Source organism: Strix aluco, chromosome 10, assembly GCF_031877795.1.
Source record: "Strix aluco isolate bStrAlu1 chromosome 10, bStrAlu1.hap1, whole genome shotgun sequence".
NCBI classification, from domain to species: domain Eukaryota; kingdom Metazoa; phylum Chordata; class Aves; order Strigiformes; family Strigidae; genus Strix; species Strix aluco.
Window position 1 is genome coordinate 9,869,973 of NC_133940.1, and position 24,639 is coordinate 9,894,611.

The window sequence follows — 24,639 nt, forward strand, 5'->3', positions numbered from 1 at the left end:
AGCATGGGCCGGCGGGGCCGCGCCGCGCCCGCGCCCCCTCAGCGCCCTCCGCCGCGCCCCGGCGCTCCGCGCCGCCCGCCCTGCTAGAGGCGCAGCCACCCCCCCGCGCCCTGCCGCCATGGGCTCCCACCTGCCGCCGCAGCAGCGCCCGGAGCCGCCGCTGGTGCTGCAGCTGGCGGCCGGGGCTCTGCAGGCGCAGAACTTGGAGCTGTCGGGCGGCGGCCTGGGGCCCGAGTGGCAGGTGCTGCTCCGGCGGGCCGACGCGCTGGCCTTCGGCGGGCGGCTGCACGAAGCGCTGCCGCTCTACCAGCTGGCGTCCCGCCACCAGCAGCTGCGGGCGGAGCAGCTGGAGAAGCTGGTGGAGTGCCTGGCGCAGAGCGTCCGGATCAAAGAGGGGCTGCCCGCCGCCGCCGCCGGGAGCGGCCCCCCGCAGCCCCGCGAGTGGGACGTCTTCGGGTGCCGCAAATGTCAGGGCTTCCTCTTCGAGCCCGTTTCCTTGCCTTGCGGACACACGTTCTGCAAAAAGTGCCTGGAGAGGGACCGGGCGGCCGAGTCCCGCTGCGTCTTGTGCAAGGAGGAGGGCAGCGCGGCGGCCGGGCAGCTCCTGCGGGTCAATGTCATCCTCAGCAACCTGCTGGCCAAGTGGTTCCCCTGCCAAGTGAAGGCTTCGCAGCTCCGGCACGAAGGGAACCTGCTGTACAAGGAGAAGAAGCTCCAAGCCGCCCTGCAGAAGTACAACGAAGCGGTCAGCCTAGGTAACGGCTTCCCCGCCCCGGCGCACCCCCCGAGCGCCGCGCTGTCCCCCGCGGCGGGGGAGACGCGAACTGCCACCGGCCGGGGCTCGCCGGGGACCGCTCCGGCGCGGCTCGGCCCGGCCGGGGCAGCCCCCCACGTCCGGGACTGCGCCGGGGCCGCGCTCCCGCCTGCCACCGGCTCCCCCGCGGGGGGCGGCCGCCGTCCGGGCCGGGCCCTGGGGAGGGAGGAGGGGGAGCCCCGGGAAGGGGTGGGGGCTCTTCGGCCCGCGGTGAAACTGGGTCAGGAGAGCAGCGGTTGCGTAAGCCGGAGCCTGCGGTCCGGCGGGGCTCCCCCCGGCCGGCGCCGTTGTGTAACCGGCGGGGCCAGGCGGGAGCGGGCCGCCTCGGCCGGGGCATCCCGCCGCTCCCCAGGAAGGGCGCTCGGCGGGCGGGCCCGCGGGGCGCAGCCTGGCCCTGGCGACCGGCGCCAGGCGCGGAGGAGCCGCTCCTCGGCAGCCCGGGGCGGGGGAAGCGGTGGGGGGCCGCGGCCGGGCGGGCTCTCCGTGCCTCGGCGCGGTAGGCGCCCGCAGGGGCTGTGCAGGGAAAACTTTGGATGCACCCGTTTCCAGTCTAGTGTGAGGAAAGGCAAGTAACGCTGCACTCGGCAAGCGGAGAGTAAAGGCGAGGTAAGAGTTCGGTTTAAATAAGAGAGTGCTCCAAGCGAAAGCGTACAGCCCTCACCCAGCACACGCTCTGCCGTGATGCTCCAACGCGCGGTGTGTGCAGCAGGCGATCACGTTATCTGCGCTGCCGCGGCGTTACCGGATTCTTGTAGTTGTCACTTGTTTTCCTGTGTTGAGCTACGGCACGAAAAGATCCTTATGTATCCTTTAAAAACTTTGATGCTAAAAATTTTGAAACTCCTCCCTGCACTATGACAGCATTCTTCTTGCCGCCTTAAATGTCTCCTGTATGTTTCTATCCACCATCTGATCCTCAGAGCTGGTAATTTATTGTGTGAGCGTCTCGGCGTTTATTTATGCAATGTTCCCTGCAGTTATATAATACATAGCTGACATTTTGTTTGGAGTTGCCTAAAGAGGTTTCCAGATTTCATTTAGTACATAGTTATCTAAGAACTGGGTATTTTGTGGGTTTGTACAACTTGAAAGCACCAACATGTGGTTTTTAAAAAAAAAAAAAAAAAAAGGAATAAACCTTATGTAACTAATTTTTAATTTACTTCAATCAACCAATTTTTCTGTTTCCTACAGCTCCAAATGACCACTTACTATACAGCAACCGGTCCCAGATTAACTCTACCTTGAAAGCTTGTGAAGATGCTTTGCACGATGCAGAAACGGCATGCAGGCTCCAGCCTTACTGGCTGAAAGTAAGTTCTGACTCCAGTTGTACTTTGTTTTAAAACCTTGATACTACCCCGATAGAAAGCCATTAGAATGGTCAGACAGCTGAATCTGAGGGAGGCTTTAAGTCCTGTAACTTCTTGGATGCCTGTGACTTAGACATTTAACCATGATATTCTTGAGCTTCATGGGGTGAAGGAAGAGAGCGGTAATCCTGGAGGATGAGCTAACGCTATTGTCATTGACCCGGATGAATCTCAAGTTCATGAGCTCTGTAAAAATTGAATGCTGTGCTTATATAAATCTACAAGGACGTAATGATTATTTTAGGAGATTAATGTAGGGGAAGATTTTCTTTCTCCGAGATCAGCTGGGCTCAAGGGCTGTGAGAATCATACTTGCTTGAGTTAGAGAATATCCCAGTTCTGCCTGTAAGAGTTTTCAGGACCATTGTGGTTAAAAACCCAGACACTGATGGTGTCTAGGTATAAGAGACTGTTACAGTGATTCTCCCTGCCTAACTTTTTCTTCTCTGGAGAGATCTTTTGTAATTTCATCTTGCTTTTATTGCATATTTTTATGACAAAAGAACAAAAGCTGCAACTATGGATGTGTTTCATTGCAGGGTCACTTAAGGAAAGGACAAGCATTAGCTAATCTGGGGAAAACAGAAGAAGCTTTGAGAGAGTTTCTATTCTGCCTTGCTCTAGATACTGGGAACAAGACAGCCAAGTCTGAGGCGCAAAAGGTGAGTTCCCTGAATCATCTGGAACTGCATCATTGTTTTCAGTGGCCGTTTGTAAAGGAGGCTAAGAATTTTTCTTCTCTCCTCCCTTCTCTCTCATTACTTCAAAGAGCTGGATGGAGACACATATCCAGACTGTTGTTCAGATTTATGTGTATTGCTTACTTGAAGACAGGGAGGTAGCAAGAAAACATTCTCAGCAGGCGCTGTGTAGAAACAGTTACAGTGTTAGCATCAGCAAATCTAAAGTAAAACTGAATTCTTAATAATTGCCATGCACAGACTATTGTGATTCTCTGTAGTCAAATTTCTCATCTGTTTCCTAGCCTGGCAATGTGTTACCAATGACAGAGTGCAGAGGAGGGGGAGTTGCTATTGAATGTTGGATCAGGCCGTTGACTGGCAGAATGCAACACGCAGCACCCGTCAAACTCCACTTGGGAGCAGCAGCTCTCTTCCTACCGCCAGTCGTGCTGTGCCGAGTATCAGTGTGTGAACGAGGCGTGAAAGGAAGCAGTCAACAAAAGAAGAGCTGGTTTAAAATAGTTTTTAAGGGTTGCTAATAATTAATACTAAATAAGCAACAAAATGGATCTGCAGTGAGCAGCCTACAATGTGGTGTGTGGATTCTTAAATGGCTTTTGTCAAAACTGCTGTTTTGCACACCCCTCAAATCTCTGATGTCCTGTGAATCAGTGTTTTGACATTTGACCTTTTTTGTTGTTGTCGTAGCTAAAAGGCTCAGTGTCGCAGTGATAGTTTATGGTAATGAAAATGTAGTAGTTCTGTTTTCCTCGCACTGAATTTTCTTTTATGGCAGTGAATTCACACTTTTCTCCATCACTGGTGGGATGAGAACTTTGGGGTTTGTGTGCTGTAATACATAAAGCTTTCTAAAAAGCACAGCAGAATTCTTACAGTAAAGCACTGTTGATAAAGGTAACAGAGTATAACCTGGATGGCTGTTGTGCAATCAAGTTTTTATCTCATTTTGTATATGGTTGAAATTTCCATCTCCCCTGAGTTTTTTGTCACTGATATTTGGCAGTTTTGGTCGGTTGGTTTTTTTTTCCCAGTAGGTTCCATGCAGTCTTTCACTGCCATTGTGTCATGATTTGTTCTCATAATCATGCTGGGAGACTTCCTGTGCACTAGAGCAAAAAGAGCAGGAACAAACAGATATGTTTCTAAATTCTGATTCCAAATAGCCTTATCCAAGACACCTAATTTCTGAGCAGCAGGGTTCTGGGAAAAACTAGGCTTCTTATGACTCAAAGAATTACTCATGCACTCATCAGACACAGAGTTCATCCATGATGCAATATTCTACTGGGTCATTTCCAAGGCTGTTTGCATAACAATGACATACTACATTTTACTAAATTCTTCGTGTGCAGCTGTGATGTTCTGCTTGTATTAACTGTCTGTCTGTGTTAGTTTTGACATAGTGTGATCCTGTGGAATCCTTTTTGGCTTTAAAAAGAAATCTTAGCTGTCACATGGCTTCCTCAGGCATCAGCAGGATCACCTCAGTAGTATGTTGAAATTAGTTTTTGAAGCGTGAATCTTCCATTCAGCTCTGTTTCTTTCCTTAAATAATCATCTGATAAACTATGTCGCAGAAGTGGCTACAAGCTGCTACTTGAAACATTCACTTATTTTCTGATAGTGAATGAAGAAATAGCATTTTTCTACTGCCTACATTTTTTGTATTCTCACATAAGTGAATTAAAAATAGCTACAGTTTACAATATCAGAGACGTTTACTTAACTGAACTTGGATTAAGCCTGTGAGATGAGTGCTTTCTGTACTAGTAAACTCCAGTGAAAGCTTCTGATGTGCAGCAAAAAACATTTAAGATGTTAGTAATTGCTGGTGAGCTCTGAACTGCAGGACAAAGAGGACAAAGGCATGTGTGTGTCACATCACAGAGAATGGTTAATAACTTTATGGGCTTATTTAACTCTGAAAGTGTCTCTTGCTGTCTGGCCTATATTGCATTAGCTCTTGCACTTTTTGTTCTTACCCTAGTTTAAAGGGCTCTTTAAATGGTTTTAACAAAATCAAGGATGCTTCTTTCGGTTATTCCCTTACTTGCTTTTTCATTTAGAGGTTGCAAGGAAGGAACTAAGCAGTGAAGTATTCTGTTTTATATCACAGCTTCTACTTAGTTTGTTTTCACTCATCCCGGGAAATGCTCAGGAACACTTACCCGATATCCTGCAGCTGTTGTCACATCACTCTAGATTAAAGGGGAATCTCCTAAATTCAGTGGGATCTGGAGGCACCAGCCATAACCTACAAAGGTTGCTCAAGGTAAAGATCAAGTCTGATGTGTGGTTCTTAATTTGTTGTGTGTTTTATGTTCACATTGGGAAGCCTTCTCTCCTTTTCACCTCTGCGAGACAGGAGGATACCTTTTCTCAGATTTTTACTGAGTTTCAGAAGATACAAAACAAATGTTGATTTACTGAAGTCTCTTTATTGGATGATTTTCTCTTGAATAGAAGTCCTCTGTTGTTGTTCTGATAAATTTTATGCCAGAGTTGAGTGGGTTCTATTCCTCTAACTGTCTTTAGCTCTTCCAAGTAGTTGGTAGTGGGAAAGGGTCTCTGAAGATTGGATTGAGATACCCTCAAAAGCTGTGAAATGCTAAAATCTAGGGTTTCAGCTTGAACTGTAACTGATGATGTCCGTGACAAAATCATCCTGTGTTCAGATGCTATATGCTGCTTAGAGGTTATTGTAGAGCCACATAAGATGTATTATCTACTCCATAAGTTTGGTTTCACAGCCGTAGTTTTGTAAATGGCTGTAGAGGTTTACATTCATGGGTTTGTAAGGACCACTTCTGCTTCACCGAAATCTGAACTTGGAGGATAAGTTTTGCCTATACTCTATGTAGGAGAAAACTCCACTAGTCCTTACAAACAAAATGGTAGGTTTTGAGCAGCCTTGTTGAGACTGATAAGAACAATTAGTGACATTGCCTTCTGGAAAGGCTGTTAGGATATTCTGATGAGAAATCCTTTTGTATGACCCTTTCATGAAGTCATTTGAGGGACAGTTCACTCATCTTTCTGCATGTTACACATCACCGCAGCTCCTGATCACAATCCACAGTATCTGCTTTCAGGTTCATCTGGGGAGTTGATGTGACAAGCTGATAGGTGATGTCCTGTGCAGTGGCTGCCCACAGGTGGTTCTGTAGCCATAATGGGATAAAGACTGATTGTTTTATTCTTTGCAAAAGAAATCTGTCTGACTAAAGGAAGCTCCGTGCATTTTCTCTGTTCTAAATTCTGTGTGTTTATATTGCTTCCTTAAAATAAGCTCACATTGTTTTGGTGGTTTTGATGGTTAATACCATCGTTATGATATAAACAATAGGCATTTTTCCATAGGTTAAGGGATAACAGTATATTTAACCTGAGATCTAGCTGCATTTCTGCCTGAATCAAGTTTCATGACCAAGCTAGAGAGCCACACATAAGGGCTGAAAATACTCACTGCTGTGGCAGGGCTTGGAGGGGTGGGGAAATAGTTTGCTTTTCTTTTCTTCCCCATTAAAATCAGGCCCTGACACAGCAATTCTCAAACTGTTGCTTCTTGACCTACAAAGTCCTTCCTGGTGATGCATAATATTAAAGACTTGTGACAGGTTTGGGGCTTTTTCCTTACCAAGTCGTTGGAAGATTGGTCTAACGTCAGTCCCCTCTTCACACAGGTAAATGTGGAACAGAAAAAGGGTTTTCCCGTTCAAGAGGAACCAAATGTAACTACATCTGGTAGTTTGAGGAGATCTGTACAAATTACAGAGAGTAAAAAGGACTGCTCGGAGGAGGAGAACAAACTCACCTCCATGCCAGAGTCTACCTTTCTCTTTTCCGAGAAGTGCAGCCTCCTGAAAAGGAAATGCTGCTCAGAGGAGATGCGGAATGCTGAGGTACCCTGCAAACTGATGAAGAAAGGTATGTTTACACACAGGCTAAGTCCCATAGCACGCAATCAGTGGAAATTCTGCTTTTATAATACTTAGAGGAAGAGGGTCCAAATTACACTTTGACTTTTATATTTTCTCTTTGGCCTAGTCAGGGCATGATGTGGAATCTTTGGGGGGGGGGGGGCGGGGGGGAGGTGGGAAATTATGTTAGTCTAAAAAGAGGGCTAAGAGGGTTGGTTCAAGTGCTTGTTTATCAGCACAGCCCTGAATCTTTTAAGGAACATCAGTGTTGTGCATGGTCTTAGCACTTTCTGGATCAATTAAAGTTTAAAAGCACAAACTGTTTGTTCATTATATCTGGCCTTGTTTTCACGCCGTGGGATGTATTTACAATGGTATGACACAAGAATTTGTCTCACTTTAGACTTCCAACACTAATAAAAAATGTTTTGACATTAATTGTTAATGCAAGGCTAAATTAAACCCTCTAAGTGGGTATAATGTCACCAAAATTAAGGGGAGATACACTGATTTGTGCCAAGGCTGCATTTGTGCTTTGCATAGGAATTATTGTAATGGTGCTTAATGGTTCAGTAACATACAAGTGTATACAATACACATTTAAATATCAGATGCTGCTTGTAGATACATGGAATACCACTGTGTTTACATAGTTCTGTTCAATTACGTTATGTTTTTTGTTATTGATAGATACAGTTGATCCGAAGGGAAGTAGTACTGGACAACATATTCCATTTGAATTTGTGGATCCATCAGATCTGGACTGCTCCCTGTGTATGAGGTACCCCTTGTTTTCTCATGGAAGTCTTCAGCTTTTAGGCTGTATCTCTTTCCCCTTTATGACCTAGAGATTTTCTAGCTTACTCGGTACTTATCTTTCCCTCTGACTTGAAATTAGTTTTTATTATAATTGTTACCCCAGTGATGCATTTCTAGACCTTTGGTTCTGAACACTGTTGATGAATAGGAACTTTTTGACCTGCTCTAGGCTAGTGATTGTTTTGGAAAGGGCACGTAAGGTCATGTGAGGGTTAAGCATGTTAGTGAGGGTGTCTGAAAGATTTCCTCTCCCCACTTACACATGCCCACCCACTGACACATATTGTGCACAAAACCACAGTTTGTCCCGTGGAATTTGTAGAGCCACATATGATGTTATATAATGCACAAAATAGCTTAAGACACTCCATCCAGTGAATATTCCGAGTATGTAAAATAAATACTGCATGTAAAATAAATACTGTGTTGCTGCTATTGCAATAGGAGGATCTTGCAAGCAAACCAGAGCATGTTTTTCCTCTACTGCTAAAGAGGTGTGTTCCTTAGTTTACTAAGGCCATCGCTCCATTTGCTTGATGATCTCTTCTTCCAGTTAAACAATAGTTGTTCTTGGTGACAGCAATGACTTGATAAAACACGGGGTTTATCAAGTTTTAGATGGAGTTGTCAACTACATCTATTCTACTCCTTGCTTTGTAAAAAACACTTTAACTTTGGCAAATACACCTGTGGGGCTTTGTTACTGACTTAGATGGAAATATTGGGAAGGTGTTTCAGAGGGGTCTTGGCCTCTGCAGTGAGTGGAGATTAGGTCTGTCTTTTGAATTACCCAGATTTATCAGTGATGGACGTGGGGGTTAGTTTTGCACTATATTTTAAATTCTTAAATAGCAGATAGCCTCTTCATGGATTTATTTCTGAAGGCCTGTGATTTGAGAAAGCTGGATTTCTTTTTGTTTGTATGCAGGGAGGGGCAGAGGGGGGGCAGGCTTCAATTTATTTCAGACAAATTGAAACCTTTGGGGGAGCAACTGCCGTGTTGTTTGATTTGCTTCTGCTTGGAATAAATCAGATCTACCCCTCTCCCTCTGTCTGCCTACAGCTGAAACGTGCTCCAAAAGTTTACACAGCTGTCAAAACACTTGATACTGCTAAGAGCAAAACTTTCCTCTAACAAAGCCACACAATTAGTCTTAGCTGGTTTTAATGAGTCTGCATGTTTATGATCATTATGTCCACAAAGCACTTTTCAGATGTTTTTAATAAAATTAATTAGCCCTACTTCCTCATCCTTTATGTTAAATCAGAAACAGCCAGGCTACAATACATTTGTAAAGGAATTAGCTCAAGGATTGCCGATTCCCTTACTGTCTAGAGGATGGTGATGCTGATCTTGTAATTGCAATCACAGATGCAGGCCTTGCATCAAGAAGGATGTTATCTTTGTAACATCACTGCAACAATGAAGGCTAAGGGAAGCTGTCACAAGATCTTTTCCTGGCTATTAATGCAGATTGATTATAATTATTTCCTGCCATGTTCTTCAGAAGTAGTTTAGGGATTTGGATCCTGAGATACTTTGAACTAATTACCTAGTAACCTACTGACCTGTTCACAATTAACTGCAGGAGGTGTTATTAACCTATTTGTCTGATGGAGTGGCCAAAATGTTATTGATCTAAATTCACTCCAGGAGCAAGCAGAAAAGAAAAAAGGAATAGTCAAAGCAACATACTGTTGAGAAATAAAGGAGCATTACTCAGCAGGAGTGAATATTTAGTGTTACGATAGCTTAAAATGATGTCATGAGAAATCTTGGTGTATAGTGCTTCTTTCTGCAAGTCATGAGGCTTGGTCAAGGTCCCCTTAGAGTCGTTAGGAAAAAGCTGCTGCTGGCTTTTGTGAGAGCTAGAGCAGAATCATGCATTTTAACAGGAATTTCTTGTCTTTATGCTAGCATTTCAGATCAAGTCACTCACTGCTAAATAATTACATTTGCAAACCAGTGCTTAATGAACCATATTGTAGAATTCAGTACTTTACATAAACTTAAAGCAGTAAGGTAGCCTTGGTGCAGTGAGGTTTCTGTTCACGAAACAATGAGGGTTTTCAGTTATACAGTCCAGTTGCAGTAAGATAGGTGAGGTATTTTAGACACTTGCTCATATGTTGCCTTGCTTAAATGTCAATATTTGTAGTAACTAATGACATTTAATAAACTGGCTATGGTAATTTTGTTAGGAGCCAATTATGTTCTTAAATATACTCATCTTATTAAAGATGCTAATCAGTGTGAGTTTACATATTTATAATTTCCACGTGAATAATAAAACTTAGTGTATTGTTTTGATAAACTGATATTTTAAAGTAAACTTATTAATTCACTTAAATTATAATTAGACTAATATTTGAAACCTTAAAATGCTTAGACAGTATGTTGTGAAATAAATCATATGCCAAACAATTTCTAGTTTTGAATGTTTTCTATTTAAAAAAAACCCAATTTCCACATTATTTAGGTCTCCTTAAGGTACTTACTGGCAAGGAAACATCACTTTGCAATTTCACATAATCATAATAAGTAAAAAATCCTTACATGAAAATAAGTGTCACAGAGGTACTTGAAATGGGTAAAGTATCATGATACTTTGAAGACCTGGCCTTATATATTTAAATATTTTTCTAGATGAAACATGAACCTAATATCACTCATTTTCCAGAAAAGCAGTAATTTGAAGGTTAAAAACCGACTATTCCAACAAAACTGCTTTCCAAGCCCACATTAGAGTTGGCAATAATAGTTTATTGCAATCACTTATGTGGGCTATTACTGGAAATAGCTATTTTGTGCTTACCTCTACACATACAAGTAATCCCATGATTTGCACAGTAATAGTTGTGCAAGTATTGCTCAGTTTCATTGGAAAAAGTCAGATGGTCCAACTTCTGCTTCTATTTATCGCTCACATAGAAGGAAATTAAATCCTAGCTTGTTGGAAGTTAATGACAATATTCTCTCACATTCACTGAAATCAGAATTCGTGGGCTGCCTTTCATGTTAAGTGACAATACGAAAGTCTAAGCTCAATAAATACAAAAGTTGCTTGAAGAAATGAAAAGCGAGGAACAGCTTTATCCCAGGAGTAGTTAAGTCAATTAGTGAATGAATACAGCTTTTTTTTTTTTGATAACAGCTTTTTCTTTTACTTTGGTACACGATATTGTTGTCTTTTTGGTTTGGGATGTTCCAATCCAGGCTCTTCTATGAACCTGTCACTACACCTTGTGGACACACCTTCTGTCTCAAATGTCTTGAGAGATGCCTGGATCACAACCCAAAATGTCCATTGTGCAAGGAAGGACTCTCAGAGGTAATGATGCTTGGATTTTCTCAGCGTAAATTCAAGGGCTCGAGATAGGATCCAGTAGCACTTTCAGAAACCTTTGATATTTCCCAACTCAAAAGAAATATTACATAACTTAAGAATGTGACTTTTTAAAACGCTCTTGTGACTTACAAAGCACAGACAGTCTCCTCTGTTCAAACCTTAGGGTGACCTGTACTTAGAAAATCTGTAGGTGATTTTACTTTCCAGATTTCCCAAGATAATGCCTGTAACCTAGGGAATAGTTCAATAAAAAACTCTTTAGTGGCAGTGCAAGCTTAAAAGATCATTTTGATTTGCTATAGACATAAGAAAATGGAGCTAACAAATGACAACCTTGTGCATAGGCCCCATGCACTTTGAAATGCTAAACATTATCTATAACTGCTTGCGTGTGTCTTTACTGCAGTGCTTGGCTATGAGGAAATACTGTAAAACAGTACTAATGGAGGAGTTAATAGCTAGATATCTTCCAGAGGAACTCACTGAAAGAAGAAAGATTTATGAAGAGGAAATAGCAGAGCTTTCCAAGTATGTAATCCATTTATGTAAAATCCAACCTTTAATACTATTGCTGTTAGCTGATGAGTGACTCCTGCTGCTGTGGAATATGAGCTAAGATGCTGACAAAGGAGCTTCTTTCTTGGTATCTTGTGATTTCAAAGAGAACAGGGTCCAGGTGAAATTGCGCTTTGAGTTAGCGTAAAAACTGGACACTGATAAACCATAAAGAGAAGTAGAAGAAATCCAGAAGGTTGCTTTATAAACAGAGTATAAAGAAATGTGGTTGCTTTCAGTGGGCCTCCATGAAAGCCACAGTGTGAGACAATTGGTGGAAGTAGTCTCACCGGCTGGGAGTTGGAATGTACTGGGTAGGGAAGAAATGGGATTAAAGAAAATAAAGTAAATAAAAGCAATAGTAGAGTTGTATTAATGTTCTCATGAGCAAAACCAGAAAGCATAACTAAAAATTATTCTGCTAGTGATATATCACTTTCCATAATATCTAGTCAATTAAGGGGAAAAATAGTTTTAACTTACTCCATTAAGAATTTTATTCTAAAGATGTTATAGTTTCTGTTTAGGAAAAAATCATAATTTTAAAGAACATGTTTATTGCATAAAATGTATTTTATACCTTGTCAGTAGTTTGGTAAAACATCGTATTTGATTTGTCCTTTCTTTTTTACAGCCTGAATAAGAATGTTCCTATATTTGTCTGCACCATGGCTTACCCTACAGTCCCATGCCCTTTGCACATCTTTGAGCCGTGTTACCGCCTGATGATTCGAAGGTGCATGGAGACTGGCACCAAGCAATTTGGGATGTGTATCAGTGACCCAGTAAAGGGGTGAGTGAGCAGCACGCTCGGACCGTGTGATGTACCCCACCGAGGCTGGAGCAGGTCTCTCTGGAGAGGGGCAGAAAGGCCCATGGCTGTAATATCTGTGATAGCTTCCCCATAGAGAAAGTTTCTTCCTAATCATGCTGGCTAAAGACGCTGAGAAGACCAAAGTTTCTCTCTTGAGCACTTAAATTCTAATATGACTGCTCATTTTTCCTGAAACACACATAGCCAGGGTGTATTACATGAAGTTGAGCTGTAGATCTCTTGTAATACTTGAAAAGGAAGTGTATTTTCTACTGTTTTGAAATCTGAATGCTTTGGCACAAGAAATCAAATTGAAATGGCAGTAAGGTGTGGTGGGTTTAGGGTTTTTAAATTATGAAAAGAATAGCAAAGCTATTGGGATTCATTTATACCTTCACTGTTCTGAATATAGTGGAGGCTGCAGGGGTACACCAGGACCTTCATAAGCCATGAGCCATTACAGTCAGTCTTAGGTAATGACCTTAATGTCTGTCTCTGTACTTAGCTTTCCTCCCTTTTTATGGTGTATAGCTACAGGGTAGCTATACACCATAAAAAGTACGATGTACACAAAATACCTACAAAGGAAAATCTGCTGAAATTGTGGGAAAACATTTTTCTTTACAGATTTCATAGTCCTTCAATAATTCTAATATTCTGAATTGCACTTGTTCTTCTGTACAAATTGACTGAATTTAGGATTATGGAGAATGTGCTTCTGAGCTGTATAACTTTCAATTTCATAAGATGTTCCCTGTATTCCAAAACATGCGGTTAGTGTTAATCAGATTAGACAGCCTGAATCTTCCTGATAGTTTTGAAAACAATTGTGGAATAATTTGAACTACAGCAGGTCAGTACTATGAACAATAGAAATGAGCTGACACTGGTAAATACCTTTGTGGTAGGGACTGGCTGTATGGCAGTTCTGTGGAGCTAAGGGTGGAGAGAATAAGACTTGTTTACTTGCTTTTGTTCTGATTTCAATAGGTTTGCAGATTATGGCTGCATTCTGGAGATAAGAAATGTTGAATTCTTTGCTGATGGTCGCTCTGTTGTAGACAGCATCGGCAAGAGGAGATTTAAGGTGATACAGCACAGTCAGCGTGATGGCTATAACACAGCAGATATTGAGTACATTGAGGATCAAAAGGTAAATTTAGAAATATTTAATTTAATCTGTATTACATGTGAAATTCTAAGCACATATGTTTTCGGTGAGTTGGTTTTTGTAGAACGGTTTCTAGTAAAACAAATTTGTGGTATTTACTAAGTGCTCATGGTTAAAGATGGGGAAGCATAATACCTACCACAAGCACGCACACGCACTGCCCATCTACTGAAGAGTGGTTTTCCTAGATGTTTTTAGCAGAAGACAAAGCTAAGTGAATCCAGGATGAGGTCTTACCATTCTTCTAGACAGAATAACAGCAATTTATAAGGGGGTGGAGGGGAACCTGCCTCCATTTGCATGGAAGCTATTTAGAACACTCGCCTTCGGGTAAGAAGGAGCAGGATTAGGTCCACTACACCTTCAAAATTATTTACATTAATTCTTATTAAAAAAAAAGCTATCTAGGCAGTCAAAGTATTCTGGGTGATGTAGGAGCTTTTGGTATACAATGAGAAGATAAAATGTCTACTCTGAGGAGCTGCTAATAATTTTTTTTAAAAAAAAAAGCTTTGCATAATCTTTTCTTGTGTGTTGTATGATGTTTATGTAAATGGTTTCTTGTGTAGAAATCCAGAAAGTTCTTGTTCTGCAAATAGGTTTCTTTGGTTTAGAATATAGGGTAAGAAAGTGAAGGATTTGATAGACTGGGGTGGGGGAGCAGAATATGGGACACCAAACTAGCTTTCAGGATTTATCCCAGAAGTCTCTTGGCATGCTTTTCTTTCTTTTCCTTTCCCCTACCCACCCCAGAAAATCCTAAAAATTAATCTTGTGCCTTCCCCAACAGGCAGACTGAACTAACAGTAACCTTCTCTTTACTCATCTCAGGTGCAAGGACAAGAGTATGCTGCATTACTTGTTCTCCATGATTCCGTCTACGATCAGGCGTATATGTGGTTTAACTCCCTCAAGCAAGCACTCAAAAGTCGAATTCTCAGTCATTTTGGTCCAATGCCAGCTAAGGATCCTGACCCACAGGTACTGAGAATCAGTGGCTTATGTAACTTTTAGAGGCAGAAATAGCAGGGATATCCGATAAGCTGGGAGGCCTTGTGTTTTAAGATGAAAATATGAATACTCTTCATTTATCCTGCATAAGCTAAGTATCTAAGTTATGTTGCCATACATCAGTAGCACGGTAGCACCGTTGCAAACAAAAAGCTCAAACTGGTAATTTCTTGAGACTACTTAACCGACTGGAGTAATCCCAGGAGACTTAAGTGCCTTTTGGCCTCTACTTCCCCAGTTAAATGACTGAGAGAAAATAGACAAGAAGAAACTTGGTATTCTTGTTCAAGGACTGCAAATGGTAGGGATCCTAAAATAACAGAATATAACAACAGAAGCTAAGTATGAAGTAGTGTCATAAAGTATGAAGGGAGGCAGGAATCCCAAAGAACTGGGTCAGTAATAACATGGGGAAAAAAGTACATTAAAAAAACATCTAGAAGGCCCAACCTATAAAACTGTTGCTAGAAATAGAAATGCATCTTGTTTCTGCCTTCCACATCCTATTTTTAGGAAAGGTTGCAATTTGTTTCAAGCCAACCTGTAATCACAAGCCGTTAGGCTGGCAATGAAATGACCTGCTTGCTAGACAGTTATCAAAATACTGCGTTTTCAAAGTTAAATCTTCAAAAACAAGACCTTAACAGATATATGTATCCTAATTTCTCTCTTTTTTTTTTTTCCCCTTACTGCAGGCTAACCCTAACGGGCCAGCCTGGTGCTGGTGGGTTCTAGCTGTCCTTCCACTTGAGAACAGAGCTCAGCTCCCTTTCCTTGCCATGAAATCCCTCAAAGACCGCTTGAATGGCATCAGACGTGTCCTTACATTCATGTCTCGTACAAGATCACGGTGATGGTGAGAAGGAGAGCTGTGAAGTCTCCCACAGTACTTGACTGTAGACTGTCTCTTGTAACTTCATCTAACTGCAATAATGTCTTACAGATTTGAGTGTCAGGATGTTTCAAGCCTGAATTTCAAAGAAAATGAGTTATAAAGAGCAAGGGATGTTTATGGATACTTCAGTAGTTTCCATCTGGAACTCTGAGATGATTATTCAATCACTGCACTGCTAAATTAATAACAAATGTGATAGAACAAAAAGTGATCTTGTTTGCCATAAACCTTTTAAAAAGCTTAAGGGGTTTTTTAATTTATTTTAATTTTTTTTTAGTGGATAAAGGATAAACTGTGCAGTTTAATGTGAAGCAGAAATAATAATGTTAACGCATTATTTCAGTGAACTGCAAAGTCTTTTATTCCAAATGGTTCAGGTTTTATATAGCATTGTGTAAAATAATGTTCACGACTTCCGTTTGATAATTTATTTTTGCACTATGATTTTTTTGTTTCAAAATGTATATTATTTACGTGTTCATTCTCTAAAGGAAAGTGAGCTGCTCTATTTATTTATAGTGTTTTTACCCTGTATTTATGACTGGGGGCAAAATGATGATTCTAGCAGTGCACAAGCAACTGCTTTGATAATTTTTCAGATATTTGTGTTCAAATACTTTTAATGTTTTTCTACTTATCCCCAGTTCTACTGTAGCCTAAGAAGGATTTTTTTTCCCCCCTGAAACAGCCTGCCGTGAAGTCTTTGAATACACAGATTATGTCTGAGATAATTCAAGCACAGTTGCTGGAGCTTGATCCTGTGCTTGCAACGAGGTTCCTGCTATCACAGAACAGCCAAGCACATGCTTAACCTTAAGCCTGAGCGTTAAAGCACTTGGGTAAATTCAAGTATTTGATCAGTTGATGTCAGTGGGAATTGGCCGTAGAGGTGACAGAAGGATCTATCCCCTAATTTTTCACAGAACAGAGAATAACTTGGAGTTGAATTTATATCTGAACTCTTTCTTCCAAGAATGAATAATGGCTACAAACAACTGTGAAGAAAGAGCCACAATATATGAAAAGCGGCTTCTAAAGAGATCTGGAAGTACTGGTTTCATTTCATTGTAGGTTACTACATAGTTTATTTGGGTTTTTTACATCAACTCTTGTTGCTGTTAAGATCAGTTTTATTTCTTTTAATTGTTTGGTGGTATTTGGCTTTGGAGTGTGTGTATGTGGGGGGAAGGGGAGAGTTATTTTGAACTGTAGGACTCAGAGGGCAGTTTGTGTCACATGAGAAGGAATATGTTGTAATAAATGCGATTTATTTCACCCCAATCTTCAGGTTTCTGTTAGCTTCAAATCTCTACCCAGCCATTGCATTTCTCTTAAGAGATTGGGTAGTGTTGCTAATACTAGTTAACTCCTAAGGAAAACAAGTGAATTTTAGTGTGATTACTTCTAGCTATAAAGCAGGTAAAAATAGGGCAGAAATGAGAATAGGAATTGGGTTTGATTATTTTTTTAATTTTTTTTTTTAAATCAACAGTTCACACTTGTTTTGCTGCTTTTACTGCTTTCAGTGTACCGCTTTCCGGGACTGATCTTGCCTCTATCTGACTTTCACTGATTTCAATGTGAGCAGAACTGGGCCTTTTATTCTAAGCTACTGTTTTCCTTTTCAGTGGGGAAAAAATAGATTGAATTGAGAACGTTATGGAATGCTACAAATTTCTTTGTTATTTTACCCTGGATAGCACTCTCTGCCATTCCATGCCTTTATGAAAAAATGCAGTACAATTTAATGTCAATTTTATGTGTGTTTTTTCCATCATCATCTCATCAGAAATATTTTAGTTAAAAGTAATTTCCATACTGTTAAGTTTCCATAAAACTACCTTTGTTCCCCCTCTTGTTAAATTCTATAGAACTTTTCCATAAGGGTACCAAAGAAACGAATGGAAGACAAACATGTTTCAACTTTGTGATGCAAATGGAATGTGTATCCAGTGTTTGCACTGAGCTACTTTAGAAATGCTACAACTTATTTCCATACTGCTAGATTGCTGCACTTGTTCCATAGGTGGTACTTTACATGCTTCTCTGTAAACAATGTGTAGAAATACATACATGTTCTGGACAATGAGTGTATGGTGACTGACACCTGCTATGGCATTTGTCTTCATAAGTCAATAACAAAGTGATTTCTAATTGTTTGGAAGTGAAGCTGCATTAAATGCAATTCTTACTTAAACCATCATGTATCATTGCATAACATAAGGGGCCCATATTGCTCCCATAGAAAAAAGCTGTCACTTTGTTACTCTTAACTGTGAGAAAAGGAACTTAAATATCTATTTTGAACTGTTTTCTCACTGACATCACTGTTCTTTTTTCCTGCATGCTATGTCTTCTACATACTCATATTCTGCCTATTTTGTTGATTTAGAAACTGGCATGGAAAGAATCCTTGATTTTTAAAAGCGAATATTGTCTTTTCTATTAGCCTTGAGTAAAGCTGCCAGAATTTCCTAAGCAGAAACTTGTGTACATGCCCTATATCATGAATGCCCAGTGTGTTTGTTGCAGCCTGGAAACACTGGACCTACTGCATGTAACGCATACAGTTGATCTGCATATGCACAACAAATCAAACACACCAAGAAAGTTCATCTGTACAGGTACAGTGGCATTCTGTCTGGGACTGCTCTGTGGCCACGCATCCTAGATTAATGGCTAAAGTCTTCAAATTTCATTAGAAGAAAAAAATACTGAGAAACAGATTTGCTAGAGAATACAGACGTGTCCAGGAAAAGCTGGACATGGACTAGCCTTAGCCTTCAGTGAGTTGAGATGGTAAAGGTTCAGTAAGGAGGTTTAAAAGCCAAAAAATCTTCTAGTTATGCCACAGTATTGCTGATTTTTTTTTTTTCAGGTTGTATTAATCAGTACAAGGATGTAAATGCAACGTTTATTACAGGCATGAATAAACAGCCGAACAGATTTAAAAATACCTTCACTTTAATTATAGAAATGGCATTGATCAGGTAAAATACTAATTGGGGGACTATTTTATTTAAGCTTCTCACATTTTTCTAGACACCAAACCCAGTCCCATAACTAATTTTGTTCATCTGTTTTTAAAAAAAAAAAAAAAACCAAAAAAAAACCCCAAACAACTGACTCAAGCTTGCATTTCCTGTGTGGCCAGAAGTATTGATTAATCTGTTGTGAGGGCATAATGCATAGGCTTCCTGCTACTTCTTCAAAGAAGTCAGTTTCCATTGACCCTAGATCACTGAGTTAGCATTACTAAAATCAATATAGAATTTTTTTTATTTCCAAGGAAATTAGATTTGTCCCCCTTCTAAAAAAAAATAAGGGGGAAGGAATACAAAAAGCAAGTCTTCCATAATGGGGACAGAGAGAGAACCAAGAATAGATCAAACTATAACTGAGTCAGTGCCAGTCTCTTGGGCAGTATGACCTAAACATCTCCCAGAGATTTCTTGAAAGTTTTAGACTTTGTAAGATAGGGTCTTGTTAATTTGAAATCTTGTCACTTTTCTGTAAATTAAGTATTTAACAAATACATTAAATAACAAAGACTGGGTGTATTGCCTTTCCAAATCCCTGTACATCTACATTATATGATTTCTAATTAAAAACAGTTGAAGTTTTCTGCAGGCAGTAATACTAATTTTTTTATTCCCATATATAGACAGACTTATGACACTCAAAATAACTTTGCTTTGTCTTATATGCTCCTTTGTCTAGCAATAACTTCAGGGGATATGTTTCCATGAAAAGACCTTGGCTAGCATGACTTGGTTGAACGTAAACCTGAGATTCCTGGATTAATCAGGAGAAATCATGAAACCTGACAGCAAACTCAGACGCAGTTGTGGAAAGCAGTTCAGTAGTTTTAATAATGGAATGATAAAATAGTGTGATAAGATTTAGCATGATAACGGCCTAAGTGACATTCTGGTGTTGTAAAAGTTCCTCTTACATTATTTTTTTTATTTTAAGTGGTGATACCTTATCTCCCATTACCTTGTAGCAATAAGAGATACCAGCTGTCATACTAAATGGCTGACCTGTTGCTTGGCCAGTCCTTCTGTCCTGTATGTCTAGTTGCTAACAGAACACCTGAACCATGGATTTCTTAATCCAAAGATTATTTTAATCTAAAAAAAAAAAAAAATCATGGATTTGGTTGTAGCAGGTCTGGCTTAATCTGTGCTGTAGAGAAAGAGCTTTATAAAATTAAGTTTTGTTTTAGATGGTCCTTCCATAGGATCACAGAATCCCAGCTTGGAAGGGACCTCAAGGATCACCTGGCCCAACCTCTCTTGGCAAAAGCACAGTCTAGACAAGATGGCCCAGCACTGTCCAGCTGAATCTTTAAAATTGTCTAATGGTGGGGAATCCACCACTTCCCTGGGGAGATTATTCCAGTGGCTGATTGTTCTCATTGTGAAAAATTTTCTTCTTAATTTCTACTTGGTGCTGAAGTTTTACTGGTGTTTAAATTAATAACAGACAGGAGTTATATTTAAATGCAGTGTTTAGGAATGGAGAACATGTTCACAAACTCTTATTTAAAAAAAAGTGTAAATTAAGTACAGGGGTTTTGTGCGTAAAAACCCAACGGGACTACATGCACTTAGGGTAGCGCTCCCCCTTCCCGAGTCCTACATCAGATGAACTCAACCCCTGCTTAGTTCTCATTTAATTTGTCAGCTTCACAACCGCACTTGTAACTGGTGCAGCACATAGTTGAGGATCTGGGGTTTATTCCAAAGCCCAGTAAATCACTGGAAGTCTTATAGCACAGAATAATGGTAGTTTCAGCAAAGTCACTACTCTGAAACACTTTGCTAAATAAATATTGTCTGGGTACAAGAAACTAATCTGCTTAGACAGGATTAAAATGGTGGATAATAAAAACCTGAACTATTACATTGACTTACTCATCCAGGTATCATGTGAAGTGCTTACTAATGTTGGAGTTTCATAAGGTCTAAAGTAACCCTCACATAGAAGTGCCTGTATTCTGTTATTGCCATTCTTGAGCTTTTTAATAGAGTCATAGCCATATATTTTATAAATATAAACATATGCACCTTTAAATCTTTACATTCAATTTGCAGAACAAAGGTTTACAGAGCAGAAGTGTAGCAAAAACAATGTAATAGCTTCTATAATTCTCTGGTGAGGAACGGGAGAAGTACAAAAATGAGGAGCAAAAGACTATCTGTGTAGGATGTCTTAATTTGGCACCATATACTTGTCCAATTTAATTCCATCAAGCTATGTGGTTACAAGAGTGCCAGAAACATATCTATCAAGCCATTTTAAATAAAAAGTTTTGTGGACTTGTATATTCCATTTGTTTGTAAAACATCCTTTTGTGCACTGTAATGAACTTGAAACGAAACTTAAGTTATACTCTCATATCACTGAACAGCGTACTGTTCAGCTACCTCTACATAAGGTTGAAGTAATTTGTTTTTTCCAGATTTGTTCACATTGTCATATAAAATATATTTTAAAAAATCATAGTCCAAAGAACCTGTATGTGTTTGTAGATGTACTTATAACTATGTTGTACCTACAAAGTCTGTGTGGAGAGTTGTTTGCTAATTAAAATTTTTGTGTTCTTTACTCTTTGGCTTGCATAACAAAGAACTACAGAGGTGAACAATTATTACGCATGAGCTGCTTTTTTAGGTGTTTTAGATAAAGGAACAAAGAACAAATCCTAGATCCTGCAGTCACACAGCAACACTTGGTGTGAAGGAACCAAACCATAGAAATGAAGTTGTCCAAACCTCATAATTTGTAAAGGACATCAAGTGCTTTTTTTTTCCTCTTTGCTGTAGTAAAGTAAGAATAATGGGAAGTGAAGAGGGCCTGGCTTACAGCACTACCATGCATTTCTCTGGACTTTGGTACCCCTCATGCATTACTGTTTGCTTTACAGGTTTCTGGGGTTTAAAACTATAACCAGGATACCCTTTCACTTACAGTCTCAGGCAAGACTGAATCCCAGCCACATTTAAGCTGCATCTGTGAGGCGATGAAAGGACTATTCTCAGTTAAGATCCCTTAACAAAAAGTTCCATAGAATTTTCAAAGTCCTTAACTTTTATAGAAAAAGCTAGAGAATAGTTTTATTCATAAACCTAACATTGAGAGGAGTGGCTCCATATCTTATTCTACTAAAAATGTGTATGAGTTGCCAAAATTTTTATAAGTTACATATGTATGTTCCTTTTGCCTTGTCATTTAAGCAAGATGTGGCATGCTTGTGACTTGCTGCCTAAGTCCCAACCATCTCTGGTATCAGAGATTGGCTTGCTGGTCTCTTATGTAAGCTTGTTCAGGCCCTGTATTTATTTTAGAATCCAGGGCACAGGCTAAGACTGTATATGGTAAGTCAACAACTAATTATGTCAAGACTGCTGTTTTCTATAACAAAATACATTTGCATCTGAGTAGAGGATGTGTTTTGGTTGAAGTGCTTTTCCATCAGGAAATAGTAAATAGCCAAAACTGAAGCTTTGCTTGGGAACATGTTGATTTAAACTATTCCTTTTAAGTGATGATTTTAGTTTTGAAAGCTTTAAGAATGGTTATAAAAAAGTGGTATTTAGATGCAGTATAAAGCAGAGAAAATTTTAACCAAATATAGGATAGCAAATTATTTCCCAACTACTTGCTCACTGTGTTCTCATTTTATAACAGTGTACCTACACAGATTTATTCAAATTGTATTTTAAATATTCTAAAGTCATCTACACTTACATAATGCTTCATATTAAAATGATCATCCAAAACTGATCTCTGTCATGTAAAGCAGTTCAAGGGAAACTATTTATTCCAGTCAGCCTTTGCTTCCCGGTATAGTTCCCTGACACAAGAACCTGCACTGACTTCCCTGGGACTTGGAGCAGGGCTGTGTGCCGGGCTGAGCAAAGGGAAGGACGTGCCACACCATAGCTCCTGGCTGTTACCCGCCACAGCTTTGACAGTTTTGTCATTCAGCTGTAATATGCTTTTTATTCTGTAAAGAAGATGCCACAAAATCCTGGAACATCTCTTAATGTGCTGTGGTTCCCTGTATGACTGAGTGAAAGGTATGGCAACATTTTTGTCTTCAAAAGATGTAGCTGACTTCTTAATTGAACAGTTACTTAGCCTTTGCTATAGCAGTCATGGATTGATTGACTGGCCTTTACTCCATACTACTCACAAGCAGTAACAATGTAAGGTATGAATCCTCTATCATCCTCTTGGCCACATGTACAGATGAAGGAAGAACAGAAACTGCATTACTAAACTATTGCAGGGTTTCTTTAAGTGTATTTCTAATTTTCAAACAGATTTTTATCAGCAGTCACTAATACCAAGTTCTCCAAAAACTACACAATAGAAGAATAGATTATGTCATGCTTACTAGTAAACAGTAGTGTCGTCAGGCCCCCTTTACCAGAAATGTTATGTTTTTAACTAACCAGATAAATTGTATATTGATACCAAAAATTTATATATAGAGCCTCCCTGAAAAACAGAGCACTGACATAAAGAGTGAGATTTGCTATGAAGACTAGCCTTCAGCTGCCACATACTGAACAGTTTACATCTTTCTTATGATAGGATGGCTTTCAAGTTGTTAAAGCAGAAAAATTACTGGCTGAAAGAATCTATATAATGAAAGCCTGCACATGCTGTCAATACTGGTTTTATGCCAGTGTAACATCTTTTGTTTCAGTAGATCTGCTCTTGATTTATAATGCCATAAATGAAAGGAGAATTAAGCTATTTATGTAAGTGACTTTATTTATATAACTGACTTATGCTGTGTTATGTGATGGAAAAGAAAACCAAGCACATGCCTTTTTTGTTTTCCATGAGCTACAGAAAGATTTTGTAAAAGTAATGCTAGTACTAGTTTTCTCTATGTGACATTAGAAGTTCAGTCTCATCCGCATGGAGGTTTTATCATGAGTAGAATACATGGCAATAGATGACATGATAATGTGGAAAGATTTTAGCAAGTCTGCAGACAGTCTAGAAAATGTGAATGCTGAACATCACAATTTAGACTAAGTTAGTTCAACAAAGCAATTGTTATTCAGGCTCATCCTTGGATGAGTCAGTGATTTGTACTGTGACTATTAGTACTGAATGTACCATCTAAAATTCATTTTGAAAGATTACTGAAGCATTAATGATTTAAAAGTGGTTTCTACAAGTATTTTTTATCAATGAGAAGCCAAAGCACTATTAAGGCTAAGGAGCATACACAAGGATTTTCAACATAGCAGAATTAGGGTCTTTTCACATGCTTTTACATTGTTTTTTACTCCTTGGTGAATGATGACTATATAATATTTAGGAAATCAGGGTCAGTAGAGTAAATGTTTCTGTAGCAATTTGGCAGACTCACCTTTCATAACTCATAAAGTCACTACTGGAAAGGCACAACTGGGTCACAGAAGTGCATGGTGGGATGCTGCTTTCCAGTTATGCAACCAGGGTAACTAAAGGTTAGAGCAAGCACTTGAATAACGAGCTTTTTGCCAGAAAGAGTAGAACAGAAAAACACAGTGTTTTTAAATGCTGGCTTCTGAGCAGCAGCCGCCTAACGTGTCTAGTTAGGAGTCATCAAACCGAAATAGAACCGGATGCGTCAGAACTTTGAAGAATGGCAGTTCAACATCCCAAAAGAAAAATACATCTGCTTGTATTCCAAAAGCAGATCCTACCGGTTCTCTCGTTCCCATAGATGATACTAGAGCCATTTGCAGCGTGCTGCTCAGCTTTTGCTCCCAGCCCACTGTAACTGGCTTCATCACTCATCTCTTGCCTTTTTACTTTCTCCATCATCCAGCAACATCTTCAACTTTAAGGAATTCCACAGTTTGCCTCTGTTCTCTTTCCTGCTTCTATATGTATGTTACTGGATTAATTCTCATAACTATAATTATCGCAGAATTCTTACCTAACTTCTGACAGACGACAGAAGAGGGAAAGGAAGTTGTGTTTCCACACTATAAAGATTTTCCAAGGTTTGAAGGGCTAGGACCATAGCCCAGGGGCACAAATTATGACATTAACTAACAAAGAACTCCCATCAAGTTTGGGGATACTAGTTACAAAAACGGAACACTATTGCAAAGAGACTAAATAAATGGTGCTCTTTTAATCACAATTACATCTCCTGTTACAGCTGCACACCAGATAAATATATTAATCAAA

General features: G+C 39.9%; 1 protein-coding gene across 2 annotated transcripts; it reads left to right on the plus strand.

Annotated features, from left to right (window-relative positions):
• The first annotated feature begins 26 nt into the window (after window positions 1-26).
• Window positions 27-21,040, plus strand: LONRF3 (LON peptidase N-terminal domain and ring finger 3). Of its 2 annotated transcripts, XM_074835182.1 has the most exons (13): window positions 27-755; window positions 2,009-2,127; window positions 2,727-2,849; window positions 5,008-5,163; window positions 6,575-6,818; window positions 7,502-7,592; window positions 10,848-10,962; window positions 11,387-11,508; window positions 12,170-12,328; window positions 13,340-13,502; window positions 14,352-14,501; window positions 15,227-15,387; window positions 16,115-21,040. In XM_074835182.1, exons 1-12 carry the CDS (start codon window positions 119-121, stop codon window positions 15,383-15,385), a joined length of 2,238 nt encoding a protein of 745 aa, XP_074691283.1. In that variant the 5' UTR covers window positions 27-118; the 3' UTR covers window positions 15,386-15,387; window positions 16,115-21,040. The 2 variants fall into 2 exon arrangements, with proteins under 2 accessions (XP_074691283.1, XP_074691284.1); XM_074835183.1 differs by lacking the exon at window positions 5,008-5,163 and having other exon boundaries at window positions 15,227-21,040.
• Window positions 21,041-24,639: the final 3,599 nt, after the last annotated feature.

Excerpts from the sequence above, each read along its gene's own strand:
- LONRF3 (XM_074835182.1), top strand. The coding sequence starts at position 119 with ATGGGCTCCCACCTGCCGCCGCAGCAGCGCCCGGAGCCGCCGCTGGTG. Across the intron at positions 2,850-5,007 it reads CCAAGTCTGAGGCGCAAAAG|CTTCTACTTAGTTTGTTTTC; the intron begins GTGAGTTCCCTG and ends TTTATATCACAG. Across the intron at positions 13,503-14,351 it reads AGTACATTGAGGATCAAAAG|GTGCAAGGACAAGAGTATGC; the intron begins GTAAATTTAGAA and ends TACTCATCTCAG.